Source organism: Lepidothrix coronata, unplaced genomic scaffold (assembly GCF_001604755.1).
Source record: "Lepidothrix coronata isolate B3197 unplaced genomic scaffold, Lepidothrix_coronata-1.0 Scaffold8, whole genome shotgun sequence".
Classification (NCBI taxonomy): Eukaryota; Metazoa; Chordata; class Aves; order Passeriformes; family Pipridae; genus Lepidothrix; species Lepidothrix coronata.
The window spans coordinates 7,093,067-7,117,453 of record NW_016690188.1 but is presented as its reverse complement, the minus strand read 5'-3'; the positions used below and the strand labels follow the sequence as shown (position 1 = coordinate 7,117,453).

The window sequence follows — 24,387 nt, the reverse complement described above, 5'->3', positions numbered from 1 at the left end:
AGTTTTCTACCCAGCTTTCTAAGCTGAAGTTGTAGGGGATTGGAAAAGCACTTTTGAATAGAAGCTGTGAAGGTGCTTAATATTCATTACTCTGGAATAATTAGTGTGGAATAATTACTGTAACTCCATGACTTCCTTTCTAACAGCATTATGTTGTTTCCACAGAGCAGGAAACTAAGACATGGAAAAAGAGGTAGAACTGGTTAAAACTGTGAAGGAAGCAGCTGAGGCTGGTGGATGTAAAACTGCCTAAAGCCAGTGCTAAGCTCTGGATGTCTAAGATATGGTGTTTCTAGGTTTTATTAAAAAATACTGGATCAGTAAGAAGGAATGCTGGAAGTGCTACTAGCCCATACTCCATCACATTATATAGGAATGAGTGAATTTAGTGGCCTTTGCAGTGTGCTCTGCCATGTCCTGTTCTCCAGGACTGAAATTAGTAGCTGAGTGGTATCCTGTGATGACCAACAAGTGTGCTCTGTCCCCCCTGGCTGGGGCCTGTTCAGAATAGCTGGACATCCAGCAATGGGAGCCATGGTGAAACAGGTGCACAGAGTGACAATGTGGGGAAGGTCCCTGGAGTCTCAGAGTGCTGAAGCTGCGACAGAGCCTGTGACTCACCGATTTGGCCATCCTCAGTGTGGTGGCTTGACTTCTGTGCTGAGGCTGCACGGGGGCCAAGCCTTATAGAGGCAGGAGCACCAGGTGGATATGCCCAGTCAGAAAACAGCATCCAGCACTATGGATCTCTTTGTTCTCATCTGGATCTGAGTTGGGAAGGAAGCAGTAAAAGCAGAGAAAACCTAGTATGTCTGTTCCCAGAAGCTCCATGCTGATGGCACAGTCCTGGTGGTGAACACAGTGTGTTGGTTGCCTGGAGTGATCTGAGGGCAGAAAGCTTTTTGTTCTCTGTCAGTTCATAAGCATTTAAAACCTCAGGAATTCCTGACTCCCAAACTCATTTCTCTTCCACCATGCTATTGAGGCACCCAGGATAAATGAGTATTTTCCTTTAGCAGGAGATAAATAGATCCCAAAATCTGGAAGGAGGGTGGAGGTAGTGGTGGGCTACAGGAAAGACTCATTGCTGACAACTGCTTCTCCTTTTAGGGCAGTTTCCTAGCAGCTTTGTTGAACCTGTGGATATTCCTCCTTTGAAGCAGGGAGAAAAACTGCTTGTTTGTACCAATGACTTCACATCTCAAGAGCCAGGGAGTTTATCATTGCAGAGAGGTAATCTCCATTCCCTTCTTTTGATTTGCAGCTCGTAAGCCTCATCTGTCCTTCCAGACAGATGAACCTAGTCACACCATCCTGCCTAGAGTGACAGAAGAGAGAGGTGAACTTCCTAGTACCTCATGACATGGGTCTTGTCAAATCCACCACGAACTTCTGGGCCTCTGCCACTCTGATACCAGTTTCTCATGATCTATCGCTACTCATGAAACTCCAGAAGTTGGAGTCGCCTATCACAGTAAATTTACAGCTGCCTTTTAACTGACCTCCAATACCCAAATCTTAGACTTGCATTTGGGGGAGAAATCAAAGCTTTAATGCACCTTCGTGTCTTTGCAGCCAAAACTGTGTATCTTACATGTGTGTGCAAGAGGCTGCTGATACTTCATGCCTTACCCCATCCTGTTCTCATGTGCATCCCCAGCATGCGCTGTGCTCTCGCAGAGTGCCAGACCTCACCCACAGCCAGGAGGGTCACAGGAAGGCAAGAATAAGAGGTAGGAAACAATAACGAGAGCAGTTTTGAACTGGTGTTTGTCATTCTCTGCAGGAGACCTGGTGATCCTGTGGGGGTCCCTGGCCTCCAGCTGGCTCCAGGGCCGGAGCAGCTGGGGTTCCAAGGGCTTTTTCCCCTCATCATGTGTGCGGGAGCTGTGCCTTTCAGTTCGGAGACGTCAGCTGTCCCAGAGCACTCTCCTGGAGGTGCCTGCCTACTCACTGGGCCAAGCCCGGGCCCTGATGGACCTGTCTGCTCAGCTAGAGGAGGAACTGGACTTCAGGGAAGGGGATGTAATCAACATTGTTGGTGTCCCAGAGCCTGGCTGGTTTGAAGGTGAGCTCAGAGGCTGCAGAGGCATTTTTCCAGAGGGTTTTGTGGAACTGCTTACTCCTCTGCGAGCACCAGGAACCTCAGTGGATCCAGAGCCCACTGGGACTTGTGACACCAATGGAACAGTGGAGATGCCCCCCAAGGAGGACGAGGAGCCAGGGAACACTTACGGTGTTGCCCTCTATCAGTTCCAAGCCATGGAGTCCAAGGAACTGGATTTTGATGTGGGTGACAGGATTCGGATTGTTGGCGTTCTGGAGGATGGCTGGCTGGAGGGGGAGCTGAGAGGAAAACGTGGCATCTTTCCACACAGATTTGTGAGGCTGGAAGCCTCTGAGGCTTGCAGGGTAAAGGTGTGTGCTGGGGATCTGCAAGGTGGAGACAGCTGTGGATTGTCCATCCATCAAGACCCAGAAAACACCTGCTCTGAAGCTCTTCCTTTGCTAGGGAAAGATGACAGGGAAAAGGAAGAGAGCTTGGCTGCACACCCTGAGCCTGCCACCATTTTGTCTCACAAGGTGGGGAGGTCAGAGGGTCCTCTTGCAACTGACTTGAGACAGCATCAGGCCTTTCCCAGCACAGGACACCAAGGGCTACATCCCAAAGGCCCAGTGGACTCCCTCCCCTCTGCCTGCATGAAGACCGTCAATGGCCTTCTCCTCTCTGCTCAGCTGCCTCCTCCACAGGGCAACAGGCCTGGCCAAGCAGGTGAGTTGGAGCCTGGGGGGACCATTTCAGCCTCCCCAGGAAAATCAGAATGTCACGCTCTGCTCGAGCACGATGGAGACAGTCCCGCTGTGCCCTTGCAGGCTTCCCATGTCCCCCAAGATTCTTACAGGAGCCAGGCAATTTCCTCTTCTAACAGCTGGGCAGCATCCCAGCCCCAGGACATCCAGAGCAGCACCCAGGATCTAGACAATTGGATGGACAGTCAACAGGAGAAGTCCAAGCCCTGTTCCTCCAGCTCAGGAGCTGCCCAGGTGGGCCTGGACACATGGGCTGGGAGCTGGGGGGAGTGCTGCCCACTTGCAGTGCAGGGGGACAGCTGCACTGACCTTGACTCCAAGCTGACGGAGCAGCTGGCACAGTTTGAGAAGAGTCTGTCAAGTACCAGTGCTGAGCAGAACAAAGTCTCCCGTCATTTCTCTATCTTGGACTACAGCTCTGAGAAGGACATTGTCCGTGGGTCTCCTGTGTCTGTCCCCCACTCCAGGCAGACAGAGAGGAGGAGGGCCCTGAGGCCACCCCCTCCTCGGCCCAGCAGCCTTGCGACAACCCCTGTGCACATGCTGGGTGGCCAAACATCCAAAGGCAGGTCTCTGTCCTTCTCGGTCAAGCCCTCCCGGCCTGCACCCCGGCCTCCATCAGGCAACCAGCGGAAAAATGTGGCCCCTGCACAGCTTCAGCCCAGCACCCCAGAGCAGCGGGTGGAGGAGGGACGTGAGGACTTGACACAGGCAGGATCAGCTTCCCCCTGCTCCATTCTGCTGACTAGGATTGGAGAGGTAGAGCGAGACTTGGAAGCTTATGGCAAGACCCGTGCTGAGCTAAGCCTGATGCTGGAGGAGCAGCAGGATGAGCTGGTGAGAGCAGAGACCATGGAAAACCTTGAATTCTGTGACTCCAACATTGAGAGCCTCAGCATGGAGCTGCAGGAGCTGAGAGGTGAGTCTACAGCAGCATGGGATGGGGGTTCTTCAGGGGGACAACTGCCCCTGCTGTTTAGAGACACTATTGAAAACAGTCTTTTATACCCTTCTTTAATTCCTGGTAATTTTGTAAGCAGTCAAATCATCATGATTTTGCTTTGGAGAATCAGTGTCTTTCTCTGAACATCCCTTTGCCCCGGTCTTCCCCACCCACTTTTCCTTTCAACTCTCCCGTCTCCTCTTCTGGCCCCACCATCCGTCCAGAGCCTTCATCTGATCCGTTCCCAGTATATCCTTGCTATTAAGCAAAAGCAGAGCTGCTGCAGTTTCAACCTCCCTGCCTCATCCCCTCTTAGCTGTAGGGGAGTGAGCAGCAGCTTCAGAGTGGCTTTGCTAGTAGTCCTGCAGTTGAGATTTGAGTTGATGTCTGTGGTGTGACTGCCATCAGCCTGTCAGGGCACTGAATTTCCTGTGGTTTCTGTTCTGGTGGTGATACAGACCTGTGGGGCCTTGTCACTCAGATCAGAGTGGATGCACAGAAGGGGACTGAACCTGGCCTGGGAGTGTGATGGATTAGGCAAAAAGTAAAGCCTGACCCTATGCTTCTGCCATCCATGCAGTCCTAGATAGGAAAATGACACTGTGCTGTTGGTAACAGCAACAAAGAGCTTTAAATTGTGGCAAATCTTTAGCTGGAAAGATAACTTTTGTCCATGAAGCCCCAAAAAATTAGTCAGGGAAGAGAAATTTGCGATGATTATATCAGCACATTTGGCCTCTGAAACCTAAAGATGCCATGTAAAGATCAGTGCTGTTAATTATGTTACACTTGGTATTACAGTAGACAAAGTATAAAGATGAGACCACATACGTTTTATCCCACAGTCCCTTCCCCAGCTTCTCCCAGGAGCTCTGACACCACAGTTCTGTTACTGAAACCCACGATGTGCAGGAAATGTGGGCACTGCATTCAGGAGGTGGAGTGAAATGCCAGCTCCTGCCTGGGGATTACTCACTCTGACTTCATTGCCTCCATCCGCCCACTGCTTTATCAGTGCTGGGAAGCCCAGGGACTTTGTTGCACGATCATGTCTGATGCAGAGCACATGGGAATGAAGGCAGATTCAGGTGCACCAGGAAAATAGGGTGACAAACGGCCTCCACATCAGCGGTGTGCAAGAGGGACGCTTGGAAGGAGGCTTAGAGGATATGAGACAAGACGAAATAACTTGAAGGTAGGAAGAGAAAACTCTAGGCTGAATCTCAAGGGAATTTTTCTAATGGGATGGATCTTCCTGGGAAACTTCTCTTACCGTCCTAGTGCTTCCTGGCAGAGGACAGATCCTGTAAAACCTGTGCCCTGTTGGTTCCTGAAACTGGAAGTTTTAAGCAAGAACTAATGCACTATCCTGAGACATGCTCAAGTTAGTATCCCCTCAGTAGTCCTAGAGGATTTTTCACCAGTTCAAAGAGACCTGAGGATTTGTAAGTAACCTCTCTGGTCCTGTGATAAAGATGTTTTCTACCTAAGCTTTGTCACATCCTTCCTGCCACATCTGAGTGTAGCCAGAGAGCATGTCTCAGGCTTCCTAGCCCAGCTCTAGTGCAGCAGGCCAGATCAGTAACAGGGTTTTGCATCAGCTCAGCAAAATGAGTTTGTGCCATGCCTGAGGCGTGACCTCTGCCTTGCCGTTGTTAGGGGAACATGGAGGCACACTGGTAGGAGAAAAGCTTTCACTAAGCTTTGACCAGCAACCAAAGCAGGGCTGGTGTAGTCTTGGGGGAATCCAGCCTATCCTTTGGGATATAGAACCAAACCACATATAGAAAGTATGTGGTTTTCTACAACACATGTTTAAAATTGTCAGATTGCTTCTTTGGTGTGTCTTTGTGCACACTGGGGGTTCACCTGGCTTGGGCAGGATTAGCGCTTGCCCTCCTGCAGTTGGAGTAGGAGAGTCCATAGGTTTTATTGTTGTCTTCTACCAGCACAGAGCATGGGCTGTGCATTCCTAACAAGTGTTGAAAAAACCTGAGACATGGATGACATCCATGGACTCCCATGCTTTCTGTCTAGGGCATGTAGGGCATTGTTGGTTTCTTATAGGAGCTCTGCATTTGGCATGGAAAACTGGGAATGTGCTGTGCCCTGCAGTGAGAGGTGTTACTAGACTGCGTGTTTCTGTAGCCTGAAAATTTATATTTTGTGTTGGCACTGAACTCCATAAGCCAGGTAATCCCTTCAAGGCTGCTCCTGTCAGCAGGTAGAGCAGCTGTTCACCCTGGAGCAGGGAACCAGGCAGCTGTGGCTGCATGGGACTGTGTAGTCACTACTGGGGGGGCTCTGCCTTGCAGGGAGCAGCTCCTCTCCTGATCTTCCAGTGACTGTGGGTGAGGACTGGGAAAAGGATGGGTTCAGCATCAGGTTTGAGCCAGGGGCAGCCTGAAGGCCTCAGTTTGCCCCTGCGAGGTGTGGAGCAGAGCCCAGCCTCTTCTAGACCGCATTGTTTAGCCTCCACGCCATTAGGAATGTGAAGGCAGTGGAAGGAGACCTGGTATCCCATCTCTGGTTTGTGGCTTCCTGCAGCCTCACACACGGTCTGTTTCCCTTCCCTGAGGACATTGGTCTGGGGCAGGGCCTCTGCCTGCTCCAGTGCCCTCCTCTTCCTTGCCTCTGAGCTGCCTGAGGAGAGGCTTTGGCAAAGCCGCCGAGCCGGTTTGGGCAGCGAGAGCCTGCCCAGCCTCGGCTTCCCTCCTCGGGGCTGGTTACTGATTACTTTGGGCAGCAGGTGGAGGAGGCCAGGGCTGGCAGTGATTGGGCCTGCGCCTCCTCCTACCCTTGCTGACTGGTTTCAGGAAGCAGCACCTGCATTTCACTTGGGACGGGAGCACTGGAGCAGAGAGGAGAAACAGCGTCAGCCCGGGCTTGGGCTCAGGGAGCAGACAGTGAGGGGAGTTAGCCCCTGCTCCATACCCCGCAGGACTATGTGCTCTTATCCTGGGTCGAAACACTGCATGGAAGATCCAAGACAGGAACGGCGACTCCTCAGCTGGGAATATGAGGACTCTTGTGCCATACGGAGAGAGGACGTAGCTGGGGTGGCTGCGCTGCGCAGGGAGGCTGGCTGCAATGACAGACCCAGGGCGACAAGGAGGCAGTACCCAGGCAGCCAGGGAGCAGACGGTGGCTGGGACAGTTACAGGAGAGGAGAGGGCTTCTCTGTGGACCAACGGAGCATGAATGTAGACTGTGGAGGTTTTTGGAAGGGAGATGTGCAGTACATGGGCTGCAGGAGAGCAGATGGTGCTTGGGAAGGCAAAAGCCAGGATGCAGAGGGTAGAAACTACAGGGCGTACGAGAAGGAGAACATTCAATACAGAAACTGCAGTTCTGAGATAAGAGAAGGGCGGAGCAGAGAGGACAGAGTACCTGGGCAGTACAGGGAGGGGGGAAGGCAGTATGGAGGCGATAGAGGCCCTGAAGGCCATGGGGAGAGGGGAAGGTGGTATCAGGACTACAGTGAGGATGAAAGACATTATAGGAAAAAGGAAAGGTGGTATAGGCAAGAGAGGGACTCTGGGGAGTATAGGGAGAGAAGAAGGCAGTATAGAGAGGACAAAGGCAATCGAGTATATAGGGAAGGGGAAAGGTGGTATAGAGAGGATGGAGGCTCTGGGGCATATAGAGATCAGGAAAGGCAGTGTGTAGGTATCGGAGACCAGGTAGACCAAGAAGACACTGAACGGCACAGGCAGCCCAAAGGCCATGTCATAGACCACAGCAGTCTGGACAGAGGTTGTGAAGTTCCTGCTTTGGCAGGCAGGTCCTCAGACAGTAGTGTGAGCCTGGGGTCAGGTACCTGCTACACACAGTTCAAGATGTGGGACATTGACTCCAATGGCTGTGAGGAGCTGGAAGGAGCAGCCCCAGGGCCTGGGATGCTGGCCAAGAGCAGCAGTGGAGCAGAGCGCTCGAGGGTACGCACGGGCCGGCCAGACTGGAGCCAGGTCTGGGAGCAGGAGGCTGAGGACACGAACAGGGTGGGCTCTGTGCTGCAGCGAAACAGCTTCTACAGACGGACGGCTCCCAGTGCCCTGCGGCACTCAGAGTTTGTGCAGACCAGGAAGAAAAAGCAAGGTACGCGGGGAAATAGTGGGCAATTGCCTTGGGTGTGCCTGTGCTCTGCCCTGGCACTGAGGCAGCACCAGGACTCTGACACAGGTGGGAGTGGCCAGCACTGATGGGCTCTCATGGGAAGGCTTCTCCCTGGGACTTGCTGAAATGAGCATGATGGTCGTTACCCCTCTGCACAATTGCTGATCTGCCCTGTAAGGGGATTTCACAGAGGCCGAAGTGGGAGGGAAGCACAGGCAATACAGACTTGCTGCTGTCCTTTCTCTTGCTCCTCCATCTGTGTGTTTTAGGTACACCCTAAAACTTGTGGCCCTGTTCTTTTGTCTAATCTCTCAGGGTCCTGAGGAGGTTCCTCATGGGAAAGGGTGGGGTGCTGGGGTTATTCCCACTGCCTGTTTTACTTTTATAACCCATCGTGAACAGATTTGATGTTTAGGAACCAATTCCTGGCTCAGAGCGTGAGTATGGCAGCTGATTACAGGCAGCACGAAGCAGGAAGTAGAGGAAGTTGGTGTAGCACTCAGACATAAGCGGAGAGCAAGTACTTGTAGCTGTGTAATGCACGTGGGCAGGACATTGAGGTACCTGCATGTTGGGGGGCTGTCACATTTGGGAATCCTCTGCATCGCCAGCCCCTCGCTACTGCAGTGTTCCCTTGCCTGTGCTACAGCAGTTCCATGTCCTGGGTCCCCAAGCCATTCACAGGTCTCCAGTCCCATCAACCAGCACTCTGGAGCTGGAGAAATACCAAAGTGAAAGGCCTGAGCTGTCTTGGCATGGGCAAAATCATTCCATTGATGCTGTGGCTGGGACAGAGTCAGCTGCAGACAGCTTTGTGCAGCTTGGCTTGTTCTTGCAAGAATATTAGTGTGTGTTGGGGAAGTGGCAACAAGGTGTTAAGGTCTGGGCAGAGGGACTAAGGGAGCCCTTCTTGATGGACAGGGTTCCCTGTTGGGCAGCTGTGTGTCTGAAACCTGTTTGTTTACGTGCCTTTTCTGTCAGTGTCTGTCTGCGGTAGCTGTGTGTGTGAACTCTCTGTGAAGTGGGATTGAAATGCGGAGGAAAACCGTGCAATGGCCAAAGAGTTGGCAAAGCTGGAGGCTACGACTGCCTTTGCCTTAACATGAAGTCTGTCCTTTGGAGATTAAGCCTTTTGATTAAGCAGGCTCCGGTGGCTGCATTTCTGCACTCTCAGGATGCTCTGTTAGGGTGGGACTTTGCTCAGCTGTGTTCCCAGGGTGAGGGAAGGGAGAGGCTTTGCAGTGCCAAGATGTCCAAAGGGCAGCAGGGGAGCCAGGAGGGGCCAGGGAGTGGGGTGGGACGCAGTCCAGAAAGCCTTAGGAGGCTGGAGCAGTGCTGGCCTGTCCAGCTTCTGCTAGAGTTGAAGGGACTCAGCAATGCTGAGTGAAAGTCTTCCCTTTTGAGGGTTGTTGAATTTTTCCCCACTGTGGTAGTCTCGGGAGCTGTGAGAGGTGCAGGGCAGGATGCCCTTGCCATCAGCGCCAGTATCCCACAGCAGGGAAGGAGGGAAAGGGCTCTAGGTATTTGAAATACTCTTATGTTCATCCTGTGGCCTGTTTCTGGCTGCAGTTGTCTGTTACATTTGTCCTCCTGCCCTGCTAGGGCACAGTGCTGGACCAGCAACAGCCCTTCTTGGCATGTAATGCTTTGTTGATGCAGCTGCCTCAATGTAAGACCCCACCAGCACCCGGGAGCCTCCCCAAAAGACCTCCCATTGTGCTTGGCAGCAGACAGCCTCCCGCCCACCTGGCAGGAAAAAGTCAGCTCTGGTTTTCCCTGTCTGTGCTGCAGGCACCTTTTCTAATGCTGTCCACTTCTCTCACAGGTTCCCCCTCCATCCACAGAGTAACAGAATTTAGGACTTGAAAGCCCCAGTGAGAGATCATAGAATCGTAGAGTAGCTTGGGTTGGAATGGACCTTAAAGATCATCTAGTTCCAACGCCCCTGCCATGGGCAGAGATGCCACCCACTAGATCATGTTGTCCAAGTCCCCATCCAGCCTGGCCTTGAACACTTCCAGACCAGTAGGGATGATCTTTTCTGCAAGTGGGATTATCACACTTCTTACAGATTTCTCTATGGTGTAACCTGGTGACAGCTACTTGGTTAGAGCACCTCTTCTGGGATGAGACTCAGATGTGTCTGCCTGACACATCAGCAGAAGGAGAACCCTGTCATAGTTTTGCTGCTTAGTCACCATCACTCTTAAAGGTTTTACATGCTAATGTGTTGCATTTCAGCTCTGAACTCCAACCTTTTTCTACTAAATTAGAGCTTTTTAGTTGATGGATATTCTTCTGAGGCAGGTACTGTAATTAAGTAATTTTTTAGTCTTCAGTTCTTTGCAGTGAATAGAGTCTTAAAATACTCATGTCAAAGACTCACAGGAGGACCTCTCAATGTTTATTCTTCCTGATGCTCACTCATTTGTCAGACTCTTTTAAAACAGTGAACTTCACATTCTGGGTGGGTGTCAGCACTTGCTTGCACCATTTACCTTGCTGTGCTCCTGTGCAGCACTTGGGAAATTCCTGATGAGTTTTGGCTGGCCAAGCAAAAGAATTACTCCCCAGAATACAGTCCTGTGTGTGGCTGTGTTTCTTGTCCCCATTAATACATTAATGCATTTGTCTGCATTAAACCTCCTTGGTTTGAATAATTCCATTTTATTCAGGGTACCTTGGATCACTCAGTGACTCATATGCCTCATCTTTATTTGTGATCCTGTTGAATTGATGCTCAGTTCTCTACATGACAGCAGTGATTTTCCATTTACTTTAAATCTTTTGTAGGATTAACTAAATACAGTCTCTGGAGAACCTGATTAGAAATGCCCTCTTTTCTGGATAGTCTCTACTGGCAGCGAGTTTTCAAGGTACCAGTTAGCAAGGTCTTCTTTTTGTTTTATAGAAAGAAATAAACAGAATATTTATTGCATAATTCTACTTTTTTGCCAGGCTTACAAAAAATTTTATTATATCTGCTTTCTTGTGGGATTGTGTCATTGTAAGGGTTTTTTTTTTTGTCCTGGATGGAAAGAAGTCTATTATAAAGTAGCATTTTATTTCCTCATTTAAAAAAATAAAACTGAATTCTTAATTCTATCATCCATGGATTTTTCTTTGTATCTTTCTTTTAGAATTTTTCTGTACTTCAGAGTTCCTGGTGTGTCTAGTGTCTATTATGTGGTATTCTATGTTCATTAATTTATATTTGCTGCCTTTATTGAAGCATGAATGCAGGACAGATTTTTCATCAATACTGTTCTCTTGATGTTTTTTGGATTATGTATTTAAAACATCCTTTTAAAGAACTTTCAGCTTTCATTCTTTTTTCCATCAGTGTTTTTGCTCACGCTTTCATTGATGCCCTGCCTCAGTTTTAGGTTAGCTCTTTGTACACCATCATACTACTTCACTGTTTTCTGTGTCATGGGTTGGGATCATCCCCTGTTCACACTGAATGCCGTGGGACTGTGTGGGCAACTACAGGCTGTTTGGGGTGATGGTTGTGATCTTACCTGACGTTTCATCCCCGCCAAGCAGGCTGTCTGACATCAAGTCATTCCAGTGGCCCTGGGAAAGCATCCCCATTCTGTTCCTGTTCAGCTCACTGGCATATTACCAGTGTCCAGAGTAAGAGTTTCCACCCCAGCCAGATCCTGCTCCTGGCAGCGAGTTTAGCCTTTTGCTCAGATTAATTATTCCCTGCCCTAGTTTCATCGCCTCCCCTCTCATGATCGGCAGCGGCTCCTCCCCTCCTGGCCTCCACATACTTCAAATATTTGCAGCTGGTTTATTTTGTCCTGACTCACTGCTTGACTCTGCTGAGCTGTGAACCTGGGGCTGGGCTTGCCTCGGGGCTGGGTGCATCTCCCACGGAGGTTCCTGCTCGCCGACCCGGTGCGGATGGGCGGCTCGTCCCTCCGCAGACTGTGCGGATCGCCTGAGCAGCGTGTGCGCCCTGCGAGGCTGCGCCGAGCCACGGGGGATGCTGGCAGGTGAGCCCTGACGAGGAGCAGCTGGGGGGCGATGCAGACCTTCGGGGGAGCCCTGCAGCCTGTGCGTGGTGGACATGCATCCCATTGGATCTGGTCTTTGTGGGTCAACTCTGCTTCCAGAGTGGGGCAGGGAAAACCTCTAATTGCATGTGTGCTCCCACGAGGAGGTTAGGTAACAAGAATTCGAAGTTTTTGTTAATTGGAACAAAGTTGATGACAGTGGCATTTCTCAGACAAGCAGGATGAGCCGTGTGATTGTGATAGTAAATCACAGCTTCCACGGGAAGGGCAGAAGTGGGAATGTGCTCCAGCTTGACACCTCATTTCCAGGGGGAGCTAGTGTTGAATCTCTCAAGGCTCTGCAGGAGTACTAGGAAAGCTCAAAAGCAGGTGCTCCTGGGAGGCTGTCGCAGACCATCAAACCATTCTGGAGAGCCAAGGACGTGTCGCAAATTTGCCAAAGGGGATAGAGAAAATGATGTTGTTAGGAGGTTTGAATTTAGAGAGGCAAATTACAGAGCAAAACCTACAAGAGAACAAAATCTGAGCCTCTGAAAATCATGATTGAGAACACTGTTTTTGGAAATGTATTTCTAAATGCCCATTTGGCAACTGTGTCATGGGTAAACTTGAATTTGTCACTGGATCGGAATTCGGTGGCTTCATTAGAAATACCAGTCGCATTCCTGCAGGCTAATAGAGTCTGTTCTAGCTGTGGTCTTAATGCCTTCAAAATCGATGGGCATGATGACTCAAATTGAAAGGTAACATTTAAATAGAAAATCTGTGAAGTAAAATGGAGCTGTGTTCAAAATACATTTACTAGATGACCAAAACCAATTTCACATCTGTGAAATTGGTGGGTTTAGATAAATTCTTAATAAGCCTCATTTAGGGAAAACTACTATTAGACATACAAGAGTTTGTGACAAACGGGAAAAAATAAATTGATGACAAGCAACAGAGGTGGTATGAAATACAAGAAGTGAGAGTTTTTAAATGCATCAGAAACAAATACGAAGTTATACATGTTGGTCAGATAGAAGAGCCAAATGTTAAAAATAAATTCTGTATTTGAAAATTTTGAACTACGAGTGTTTGGAAAGAAGCAGGACTTTTGAGTTCATTGCTGAAGGAGGATGCTAGACTAGTGATAAACTGCAGAAGTCCTAAGATACTTGACTGCAATGTAGCCTTGGTTTTGAATGAATTTTGAAATATTCAGAAAGACCAGGAAGACCAGAGGAAAATTAATTTGTATGAGTTTTCAAAATAATGCAAATACTAATACAGTGTGAGTAGAACTAGTACCCAGCATTATGCCAGGTCAACCAAGCTGAGCTGATGACTACTGTGAGCTTAAAATCTGTGCAGGGAAGGCTTTAATTTCCCTCCCATAGGCAGGGACTTGAGACTTGCCGAAGAAGGGTGTCATGGAGCTGGCAATCTCACGAGTGTTGTCTGAATCCTTGCCTCAGGGCACTTTCTGTAAGGGCCTGACCTAGATTTACTCGCCTGGGGTTCCTTGGTGGAGCGTGGGGAGCTGCTGTGTTTGCCAGCAGTGCTGGACATCCCCAGCTCTGTTTTGGTGAGCTGGAGCCAGAGACATGGTATGACTGCAATTTAGCTATAGCTAAGGCTGGGAGTACAGCAGGGTTGTTTGGTGGTACGGTAAGCTCCTGAGGTGTCCTGTAAAAAGCTTCATCTGGTGGCATTTTGCCTGCATATAAATACAAAGTCCTATTCTTTGACCAAGGCAAATGTAATCCTTTCCATTTATCTTCCCAAATGCTGTGACACTATTTGTTTTCTTGGGGCATGAAATGGCAGGACAGAAAACATAACTGAAAGGGGTTTACAGTCATGTCCATCATAGCATATGGCAAGATGCATGGGTCATTTCCAGCTGTTATTCTGGCTGGTTTTCATTTTCAAGATTCTTCCCAGCCCACCCCATGCAGTAGTGTCATCTTGCCCTCCCACCTCCTCTGGGTTTCACACACCTGTTTGCATTGCAAATTAACACCTTCCTGTTTCTTCCAGGTTGCTTTCCCACTTGAGCTTGCTCTCCTTGAAAACAAATGCCATTCCTTAAAAAATATATATATTTCTTTTAAATAACTCATTTGTTGTTATTTCCTTAACTCTCTGAGCCACAGAGACCTGCTGACTGTTATTATCTTGATGTTTAGTTGTCCCTCCTGTAGGTTTTTCTGCCTGTTCAGGCTCCAAGTGCTGTGTCTCCGGCAGGATATCCCTGTGAGTGTTTGTAGAGGACCTTGCACAGCAGGGCCTGGTCTGCCACTGAGGCTTTGCAGATGCTGTGGAAATGCAAACAGCAAATGTTAAACCCAGCAGCTGCTCCCAGACCCTCCTTGGAGGGATTCCTGCTGCTTTTGAGTTGATAAAGTTTATCATCAGGGACTGGTGGAAACAAGCCAAGACAGCTATTGACTTAGCTGAAACCAGCCTTTTCCCTTATGCAGTTTGGCTCTGATGGGGTTACTCTTAAGGATACTTGCCAGTAGGAATCAGTGAGGCTTTCTCTTCCCAATGATTGCCTTCTAAATGTAGTGCTGGTTGTGTCACTAAATCCTCCTCTGTTGAACTAGCCATTTTGCCTCTCCCCAGGCTAGATTTCATGGCAGGGCAGCAGAGGCGAAGCTTACAGAGACAGGTATCTTACCTCCTACATCGAGGGCATCTTCTGAGTCTTTCAGCCGGGTTTCTCATTTGCCGCAGCTGGAAATGGGAATGATTTTGATGTTCTTTCTGCAGAGCGGCACAGCAGTTTGTCCTCAGCCCAGGTAGCTGTGACAACTTGATATTTGATGCTGATGCTCGTGGTTTCTGCTTGTCGATGCTGCTCTGCAATGGGAAGGGCTGAAAGGGCTGGCGATGGTTTCAGATAATTATGGGTTGAGTCAGTGTTTCATCTCAGCTTGGGTCTCTTCTTTTCTTTCCCAGGTCCTTTCAGTGTGAAAAGCCCAGCCTGGCTGAGCAGTGGGCAGGGTGCTTGGGCCGAGGAAGCAATTTCCCATGCTGGTTATTGCCATCACCCCGCAGGGCAAGGCTGGGGTCTGCCTGCAGCCTGCCCAGCACCTGGGCAGAAGTGGCTGGGACCATGGGGGTGTCTTGGGGCTGTTCACTGTGGGTGCTTTGGTACCAGGATAAAGTCTCAAGCCCTGGTGGGTGTCCCTGGGAGTCTCCCAGGCTGAGCCCCCGTTGCCTGAGGCTGTCACCAGAGAGGTCAGGGAGAGGGAGATCTGAAAGTGCCCGTCCTGCAAAAACATTCTTAGAAACGTCTGAGCTGGGGTATGTCACCAACTCTAATAAAATCCCATTGAGAGCGAGCAGCTGGGGATCCGTGGGAGACGGCTGGAGCGGACAGGCATTTGTCAAATCAGCAACTGATACTAAATGGGGTACCTGAGGCAGGCTGGGCTGCTGCGAGTGGCTCGGGGGCCTCCGTGCTGCAAAGCAGCCGTGAAATGGGGGAGACCTGAGTGTTCCTGGGCCAGACCCTGCCCCGGAGGGATGTCCCAGGGAGGTGCGGGAGAGGGGCTCCCCCGGGCTGGGAGGTGGCGGTGGGAACGCTGTGGCTGTGGTTTCGGCCCGAGGGCACATGCTTTCAAAAGCAGGCAGGTGGGGCAGGGGGCGGCTGGGGCCCAGGAATCTGCGGGGGGATAAAATGTCTCAATGAAAACCGAGGGGGCTGGGCCGGCCTGGAGCCGCAGGTGGGACAGAAAACCAGGAGGAGAGGCGGCTGCGGGTGTGTGGACGGGGGCCGAGGAGGGCGGCCCAGCTCCGGGCCCTGCAGGCACTCAGGGCCGGGGGCGGCCCGGCCCCGCGCCCTGGCCGCGCTCCAGCTCCGGGCTTTGCCGGCGACAGCACCATTGTGGGTGCCCCGGGCCCTGTGCGGCCATTCCCATGGAAATGCCTGGGGGCCGCAGAATGGAGACCCTGTTCCCGGCCTGAGAGAGGGGGGCGGCCGCCATTGTCCGCCTGGGAACCGGGGGCTCCCCTCCGTGTCTGCTCAGCCCCGCGGAGCTTCCTGAAGCCGCAGAGTGAGAGAGCGAGGGTGGGAGAGGAGTCTGGGCCCGACCGGCATCAGGGGGGACCGTCTGGAGCAGGTTTGTTGCCTGCGGCCCTCAAAGCCGGCGCATTGCAGTGTTCCTGGTGCTGCGAGGGTGGGCTGTGGAGCAGGCCGGAGCTCCCTGCTGCCCCGGGGGGGCAGCTCTGGAAAGGCCCGTGGATGGACAGTCTTGGTCTCTCGTCACTGATGTTTGTCAGTCGCATAGGTTACTTGTGTTCACAGTTCAGATGCTGTTTGTCTCCTGTCCTTGCATCTTTGTTGGAGCATGCTGATCTTGCTCGTCTGTCTTGCAGAGATGACTCTCCTGTCCTCCCAGACACCATCCCTGGAGACATCCTGGGCTGCCACTGAGAGTGCAGAGCAAAGGATGCTGGAGAAGAGGTCCAAGGTTATCGAGGAATTACTCCAGACAGAGCGGGACTATATCAGAGACCTGGAGATGTGTGTGGAGAGAATCATGGTGCCCCTGCAGCAGGCACAGGTAGGAGCTGGGAGGGAGGGCAAGCTGTGGTGCAGCACTGGAGGATTGGGGTGAGGATATTGAGTCCATTTTGTTCTCAGAGGCAAGCAAGCAGCATGGAAACCTATAAAGGAAATTCAAGCTATGCCGAGGGGAACAGAATGGTTCTTGCAGCTCCTTGCATTTGTAGCAATAGCCTGTCTGTTTTGAGATCCTGCTGAGCTTTCAGGCTTGCTGAGAGCAAGAGACCTGGGAGCAAGTATCCCAGATTCATTGTCTGGGGCAGGAAATGTTCCTCTTCATTTGATTTGTAGGTTAAATTCATTGTCAGGAGAATTAAAATATGGGGTCTTGGCATGGGAACAGAATTACTGGGAGGAGAGCAAGAAAAACAAGGTGAACAAAGGTGAGGATGGAATTGCTGGAAAAGAGGAGAACACTGTGGTAGGACACGTTAGGAGTGAGAGTTTCAGTGCACTGGTGGACAAGGGAGTGTGTGCAGAAGTCACTGTGATGGAAGGAGGTGGCAGCAGGTGTCTGCTGTGAAGCTGAGGACTGATGAGTTGGAGGAGGGCAAGAGGGGGCTGTTGGGTCTGACTTGGACTTGTTCCCCCATCCAGGACATCTCTTTTCCCGTTCACTAGATGCAGAACATAGACTTTGAGGCCCTTTTTGGAAACATCCACATGGTGATTAGCTTCTCCAAGCAGCTGCTGTCCACCTTGGAGGCTTCAGATGCCATTGGTATGGATTCTGCTGTTAACTTTTGTCAGAAGGCTGGGATGAGCTTTGCTAGTGGCTGGGCATAACAGTTTAAATGGTGGGAGAAGATCACTGGGACTTGGCTTTCTCCCTGCTGGTCTCTGTTGCCTCTCATCAATCCAACAGCGAAGCCAGGGAGATCTGTGTTGCCCCATGGGTCACTGCTGAGAAACACGGTGCCTGTAGCCCTCCGTGGCCCCTTGCCTCAAAGCGAGCCCCACTCCTCGCTCCTGCACTGCCCCTTCAGACCTTGAACTGCTGATGCCTTTGCTCTTTGGCTCCAGCAACCAGTGTCTCCACTTCTCACGCCCGGGAGACCTGGATTGATTGAGCTCTACATGCCAGTGGGTGAGGAGGAGGTGTCCTGCATGCTCTGCAGGACGCATGCTCTGCAGTAACACTGTCTTCTTGACCTGTTTGTGTGGAATGGGAACGCTGGACATCTCACCATGAGGGACACCAACGTTTTTGAAGGCACCTGGGGACCAGGTGACACTGAAATCCTGCTTTGTTGCTGTCTGCAGGACCAGTGTTCCTGGCACAGCGTGCAGAGCTGGAGAGTGTCTACAGGGTATATTGCCAGAACCATGATGAGGCCATCGCACTGCTGGAAACCTATGAGAAGGATGAGAAGATGCAGAAACTACTCCTGGACCTATTGGATAGCCTCAGGTTGGAGCCTCTGTCTGACAGCCACCAGGCTGGGGTAGGGGGAATCAGTCTCCAACATCCCTGCCTCTCTGTCAGCAGTGTTTGAACAGTTCAGGTCTACTGTGTCACTGCATTGTTGATCAGGCACTGGATTCAAATGGCCCCCTGCCCCAATGCACAGGTGGTGGAAAACCTGCAGACCCCCTTAAATCTGCATAGAAGCCACCAAGGTGCAGAGGAGGTTGGCACATACTGTGTTGAGGGCTCCTGTTTCTCTAACTCTGACCCACCATGGCTGGTGAGGAAGGAGCCGCTTTGCCTGGCTCAGTGACTGCCATGGCTCCAGCTTGTGCAGGTTAATGCCCCAGGAGCTGGCAACTGCTCTGAGGGGACAGGGCTGCACATCTGCCACCACATTAACCCATGCTTTTCTTTGCTTTTTGGCACTCTGTGGGCCGGCAGGAGCCTGTACAGTGAGTGGTAAGTGCATCCTTCCACTTAGTCCTTGCTTGTCTGTCTGTCTTGGCTTTGCTTTCTTTTGTAACTAATCTGCTGCCACTGGCTGGGTGCGTGCTGGGGGGGCCTAACAGTGCCTTGGGGCACACCTGTGAGGAGAGGGGGGTGTGTGGTATGATTGCAGCAGAGCCAGTGGATGGGCAACACAGGTAGGAGTACAGGGGATGAGGCATGGGGAGGTTTTGATCAGGAAACAGGTTTTGGGAGCCCTCAGCAATGACTGAGGACAGTTGGGTGGTGGGACAGAGTCTGAGACAGGTGGTGCTCTGGCAAGTGTGAGGCTGTGCCTATGTAGAATTTCATGGTGGGTCTGGTGATGGAGGGGATCCTGGCTGGGAAAAATCACCTGGTATGAGTGAGAACTGGAAACCTGGAGTTGATCTGACAGCACCAGGAGTTCAGGAGTGCAGTGAGTTTGGACATGAGGGTGGCATGACTTAGGGAGTACAGTGGATTTAGAGGCGGTGTTCTGAGTCTGGTTGGCTTGGATTGAGGAGGCAGAATTTGTGTGACAGAGCTGGACTGACACTTGGTACATCTCCTGTGTCCTGACTTCCCAGGGGCTGCACAAACTACATTAACCTGGGCTCCTTCCTCATCAAGCCTGTGCAAAGGGTGATGCGGTACCCACTGCTGCTGATGGAGCTGCTGAGTGCCACTCCCGAGGCTCATCCTGATAAGGCACCACTCACAGCTGCTGTCCTTGCAGTCAAAGAAATCAATGTCAACATCAATGAATACAAGCGCCGGAAGGACCTGGGTGAGAAGCTGGGCAGTGCTGGGCAGAGAGGGACAGGAGTGGGTGTGTTGAGATTGGTGTCTTCTCACCCCTGAGCCTTAGCTGACACACACAATCATGGACCTTTAAGGTCCCTTCCAATCCAGACCATTCTATAGTGATATGAGGGATACTTGGGACTACAGAGGCTTGGGGAGGGGGAGAGCCAGCAAGGTGATTGTTAATGAGGCACTGTAAGACATGAGTGTTGTGCTTACGAGGGTTTTAATTTCTATATCAATCTCTTTAGTGCTAAAGTACAGGAAGGGGGATGAGGATAGCCTCATGGAGAAGATCTCCAAGCTCAACTTCCACTCTATCATCAAGAAATCCAACCGTGTGAGCAGCCACCTCAAGCATCTCACAGGCTTTGCACCCCAGGTAATGTGCATCATACACCCTGCAGTGCTTCTCCAGTGGTATCTGCTGTTCCTCCACCCCTCTTCCCCAAAGTGTAGCTCTAATCAAGAGCAGCAAGGCAGTGTGAGCTTAGGGTCTGAACCACCCATCTCTGCTGTTCAGCTTGTGGGCAAAAGGCCCCACATCTTGCACTCTGGAAGGTGCTGGAGTCATGCATTGCCTTTCTTGAAACACTTTCTCTCATAGCTGAAGGATGAAGCCTTTGAAGAAATGGAGAAAAATTTCCGGATGCAGGAGCGGCTGATCAAGTCCTTCATCCGGGACCTTTCCCTCTACCTGCAGCATGTTCGGGTGAGTCAGTCTGGGTGTGATGCCAAACCTGTGGGACTCACTGTGCACTGCCCCTCCTGTCTGCATGGTGTGTACCTGCAGTGCCTCTGGCCAGGGCTTTTGGCCTCAGCCCTGCTGGGAGGGTGGTCTCTGAGGGTCTGGGCTGCCCTGGGAGGCCTCTTCTGGGCAGCAGGTGTGGTTGAGCTGACTCTGTCTCCCTGGTGCAGGAGTCTGCTTGTATGAAGGCACTGGCAGCAGGGAGCATGTGGGACTTGTGCACAGAGAAGGCGAGTGGGGACTTGGACCAGTTCCAGAAAGTGAATCGTCTCATCAGTGACCAACTCTTCTCCAACTTTGTGAGTGAGGCTGTGCTCCCATATGCTGGAGGTACCCCTCAGGGGCCTTCCCTGGGGGCTTGCTGCAGAAGGGCAGCCCCTGGGAGGCTGCAGGGAGGGTAACTTGGGAGAGGTGTGAGCACTCCTGCTTAGTTCTTCCTTCCTGAGAGCTTTGATGCCTGGGAATTTATGGATGTGCCTGTTAGAAACACATTTTTTCAGCCCTACCTGAAAATGCTACAACTCTTTATGTGAGTGTTTTGGATACTTTCCATGGTATTACCTGTGCTGGCACAGTTACGTAAGATTATAGAATAATTCCTCTTGGAAGGGATCTCCGGAGCTTTTGTGGGTGCCACCAGGAAGACAGTCCCTATACTGTCCTAGGGAGGACATTTTCCTGTGTGCTGAAAAATGAGCTGTTAGTGTTCACTGCACAGTGGGAGAGAGCACCTTGTCTCACCTTCTCTCTGCATCTCTGCCCACCAGAAAGAGCGGACGGAGCGGCTGGTGAGCTCACCCCTGAACCAGCTGCTGAGCATGTTTGCAGGGCCCCACAAGCTGGTGCAGAAACGGTTCGACAAGCTACTTGACTTCCACAACTGCACGGAGAGAGCGGAGAAGCTGAAGGACAAGCGAACTCTGGAGGAGCTGCAGTCAGCCCGCAACAACTACGAGGCCCTCAATGCCCAGCTGCTGGATGAGCTGCCCAAGTTCCTGCGTTTCGCCAAGGAGCTGTTTGCCAGCTGCGTGCGGGGCTACGCCGAGGCACACTGCGACTTCGTGCGCCTGGCCCTGGAGGAGCTGAGACCACTGCTGTCGGTGGGTTCCCGGAGTGCAGACAGTGCTCTGGGCTCGGTGCAGCACTAAACTGTGCAGAGCTTGTCCCTGTTTAAGATTCTCTGCCTGGGAGAATCTCAGGTCATGAGTTTGAGGACCACTCAGAGCTGAGTCCAGGCAGGACTGCAAATCTGGGTCTGATGCAAGTCACAGGCAGGATGCAGAACCCCTGTCATGGTCTTTGCTGTAGCTCTTGGCCACTTTTCCCAGCAACTGTCACCTAACAGGATGTCCAACTCTGCTCTGGTTCTAGTTGCTAAAGGTGTCTGGCAGGGAGGGGAACCTCATTGCCGTCTTCCAGGATGAGCACAGTCGAGTCCTCCAGCAGCTCCAGGCCTTCACCTTCTTCCCAGAGTCCCAGGTAGCTCCCAAGAAGACTTTTGAAAGGAAGAGCATGGAGCGCCAGTCTGCCCGGCGGCAGCCCCTTGGCAGCTTGGTGAGTTCCTTCTGCCTGGTGTCAGGGTTTGCAGAGCCCAGGACAGCCACTCACACCTGCCTTGTTCCTCTGCAGCCGACCTACTTCCTGCAGTCGGATGACGTCCGAGCTGCCCTCCTGGCCCGCTATCCCCCCGAGAGTCTCTTCCAGGCAGAGCGCAATTTCAATGCTGCCCAGGACCTGGATGTCTCACTGCTGGAAGGAGACATTGTGGGCGTCATCAAGAAGAAGGACCCCATGGGCAGCCAGAATCGCTGGCTCATAGATAATGGAGGTGAGTGGCTGCTCCCTGCCCTTGCTGCCTGTGGGGAGTCCCTTCCTCTGGTTGTCCTATGCCCCAGTCTGACTTCTCTTTCTTTGCCTCTCTGCAGTGACGAAAGGGTTTGTGTACAGCTCCTTTCTGAAGCCCTACAACCCACGCCGAAGTCAGTCGGACGTCTCTGTCGGCAGCCACTCTTCCAACGAGTCGGAGCACAGCAACTCCTCTCCCCACAGCAACGCCACACTGACCTTCAGCCCCAGCGGGGCGGCTGTCACCTTCACTCAGAAACCCCTGCAGGACTCTGCCTCCCCAGCAGACACATACCAGTCTGGGCAGCCCCCATTGGAGATGGACTCCCCCTCTCTGCCCCAGCTTGGGTGTGGTGACAGGACAGCCCCACTGGAGGCTGGTACGGTGATGTCTCAGTGCCGCTACAGCCGCTCCGAGCTGGGCTGCAGCCCCAGCTCTCGCAACGGGCACCTCACCAAAGCGCATCTCAGGCCCACACCCTCAGTGGAGGATAGAGACTCTGGATTGGAGAGCAGCGAGTCAGAGGGCAACCAGGTGAGTTCTCACCCACCCCTGGGAGGCTGGGGATCCCGAGGGCTGATCCCCTTGCTTGACTGGGGACTGAGTCATCCTCCTCCCTGGGAATGGCCAGGGAGAGGTGAAACGTGAAGTATGAGATCTTTTCTCCCAGCAGCAGAGGTGCAGAGGCAGAGAACCAGGCTGCAGATGGGGGTGGGCAGGTGGATGCAGCTCTGGCAGAGGCCAGGACGGGGCTAGGGCTGGCACTGTGTGGTAAAAAGGACAAAAGCCCACGCATCCTATGCATTGCAACAGCAAGGCTGTGTGGTCTGACCATCCAAGTGATACTCTCCCTCTGTCTGGCAGGTCTATTATGCTCTCTACACCTTCAAAGGCCGAAACACTAATGAACTGAGTGTGTCAGCTAACCAGAGACTCAAGATCCTGCAGTTTGAGGACATCACAGGCAATCAGGAGTGGTGGCTGGCCGAGGCACACGGGAAGCAGGGCTATGTGCCCTCAAGTTATATCCGGAAGACAGAGTACACGTGAGGCGGCAGGCAGGAGCCTGCACCCCATGCCTTGTTCCTGCCAGGACTGCTGGGGGTCTTGGGGAGGCTGGCCAGCTCTGTAGCCCCCACTGCTTGCCCCAAGACTGTCCCTCTCACAGCTGTGCAGTGCTATTGGGCCCCAACACACTGGCTGCCACCTCCCCATCAAGAGAGGAAGAATGGTGAGCTGGCCTGGTAGGCAGGACAGGTAGCTTATGTGAGGGCAGGGGTGAGTTCACCTGTGCTGTTTGAGCCTCCTGTGTGCAGCCAGGGGCAGGGGAGCAAGGCTTGGGGCTGTGGTCTGCCCAGGAGGGTAAGGCTCAACTAAAGCTGAGGAGCTGCTGTGGGTTTAAATTGTGAAAGACTAATGCCAAGTTTCTGGAGACTGTGTTTAGTCAAGTAGTATTAAAAGCAGCCCAGACTACGCCAACATGCTCTCTGTGCCTTCTCAGCAGCGGCAGCAGGAGCTGGGTTTTGTCTGTCTGTGCAGGACCCAGGGTGGGACATCTACACCTGCCTGGGGAGGCAGCTCTGAAATTTGCTGGGAGTAGCTGAGCTCCAGGGCTGGGATGGGCCTGGCCTCTGAAATTCCCACAACAAAGCCCTCAGCAGGTGCCTTACCCCTGTGCCTGGCCTTCCAGGGGCTCAGCCTCTCCAAGCTCTGCTGCTACCAGCAGCCATCAGGTTCTGATCTCAGGTGAGCCAGAAGTCCAGAACACCATCTTGCCTTGTCAGTGCATTTCCCATGCCCAAGACCCATCTTTGCACTGACAAGCCCACCTGGCAGCTCTGGGTTGGGGCAGGGCAGAAGGCAAAGCACAAATTGTCCTCCAGTTTGATTTTTTGGGAGCTCTGACCAGAATTGCCTCACCTGTGCCTTCTTTCAGGGCACTGGAGACAGTGCTGATGTTCGGGAAGAGCAGGACCATCCCTGGGAGGGATGTGTTGCCTTTTGGTGGGTTGGTGTGTGATACCTGCTGCTGCCATGCCCAGAAGGGAAGAAGCTCTCTTCATGGGGCAATGTTTGTATCCCCTGTACTGCTGCTCTGTAAATAAAGATTTGCCCTTGTGTATAGAAGGTGCCTGTGCAAATGTTGGGAGAGCTGGGAGGAGTGCCTGGCCAGTGCTGCAGTGGGGGCAAAGCCCACACACTTCATGCAGATCCTGCAAGGCCAGGAAAATTCCCTTTCACTGGGGTCCAGCATGCTTCTGCCATGGTGTTTGTGCCAGCTCCAGCTCATGCACTGGGAAACCCTCACAGGAACGTTCTTCATTAAGTGATTGCACTGCCCTCTTCCCCTGCAGGGTGGGGGTGTTTGTGTTTGCACCTGCTCCCTCCATGCCAGCACTGAGGTCAGCACTACAGCTCCTGAGTTTGGTGTCCAGGAACAAAGAGGAGTCAAGAGTTTGTCAAGAGTAACCACCATATTTTGTGTGTGCATGGCTGTAGCACAGACACGTGCCTGCACCTCTTCAGCTTGTCTCCACCACAGTCAGGTTTGCAGTCTGGAGCCACAGCCCAAAATGTGCCCCACTGCTGGTTACGAATAGCCTCAGGGAGGGGCTCATTTATTTGCACTACCATTAACGGGATCATAGCCACAGGGAAGG

The 24,387-nt window shown here is 52.1% G+C and overlaps 1 protein-coding gene across 6 annotated transcripts in view; it reads left to right on the top strand.

Annotated features, from left to right (window-relative positions):
• The window catches only part of DNMBP (dynamin binding protein), a 33,640-nt gene extending 9,791 nt beyond the window's left edge, over positions 1 to 23,849 (top strand). For 2 of the 6 annotated variants that reach the window (XM_017804100.1, XM_017804099.1), the window contains 15 exons: positions 1,111 to 1,233; positions 1,787 to 3,730; positions 16,261 to 16,448; positions 17,072 to 17,171; positions 17,714 to 17,861; positions 18,303 to 18,320; positions 18,917 to 19,116; positions 19,385 to 19,515; positions 19,741 to 19,845; positions 20,052 to 20,180; positions 20,649 to 20,981; positions 21,253 to 21,435; positions 21,511 to 21,709; positions 21,807 to 22,261; positions 22,592 to 23,849. In XM_017804100.1, the coding sequence (XP_017659589.1) occupies positions 1,111 to 1,233; positions 1,787 to 3,730; positions 16,261 to 16,448; positions 17,072 to 17,171; positions 17,714 to 17,861; positions 18,303 to 18,320; positions 18,917 to 19,116; positions 19,385 to 19,515; positions 19,741 to 19,845; positions 20,052 to 20,180; positions 20,649 to 20,981; positions 21,253 to 21,435; positions 21,511 to 21,709; positions 21,807 to 22,261; positions 22,592 to 22,777 (4,442 nt within the window). In that variant the 3' untranslated portion in view covers positions 22,778 to 23,849. Of the gene's footprint in view, positions 1 to 1,110; positions 1,234 to 1,786; positions 3,731 to 6,597; positions 7,853 to 15,459; positions 15,513 to 15,765; positions 16,005 to 16,260; positions 16,449 to 17,071; positions 17,172 to 17,713; positions 17,862 to 18,302; positions 18,321 to 18,916; positions 19,117 to 19,384; positions 19,516 to 19,740; positions 19,846 to 20,051; positions 20,181 to 20,648; positions 20,982 to 21,252; positions 21,436 to 21,510; positions 21,710 to 21,806; positions 22,262 to 22,591 lie in introns of those variants that run through there. The other 4 variants (XM_017804101.1, XM_017804102.1, XM_017804104.1 and 1 more) reach the window with 4 other exon arrangements.
• The last annotated feature ends 538 nt before the right edge of the window (positions 23,850 to 24,387 follow it).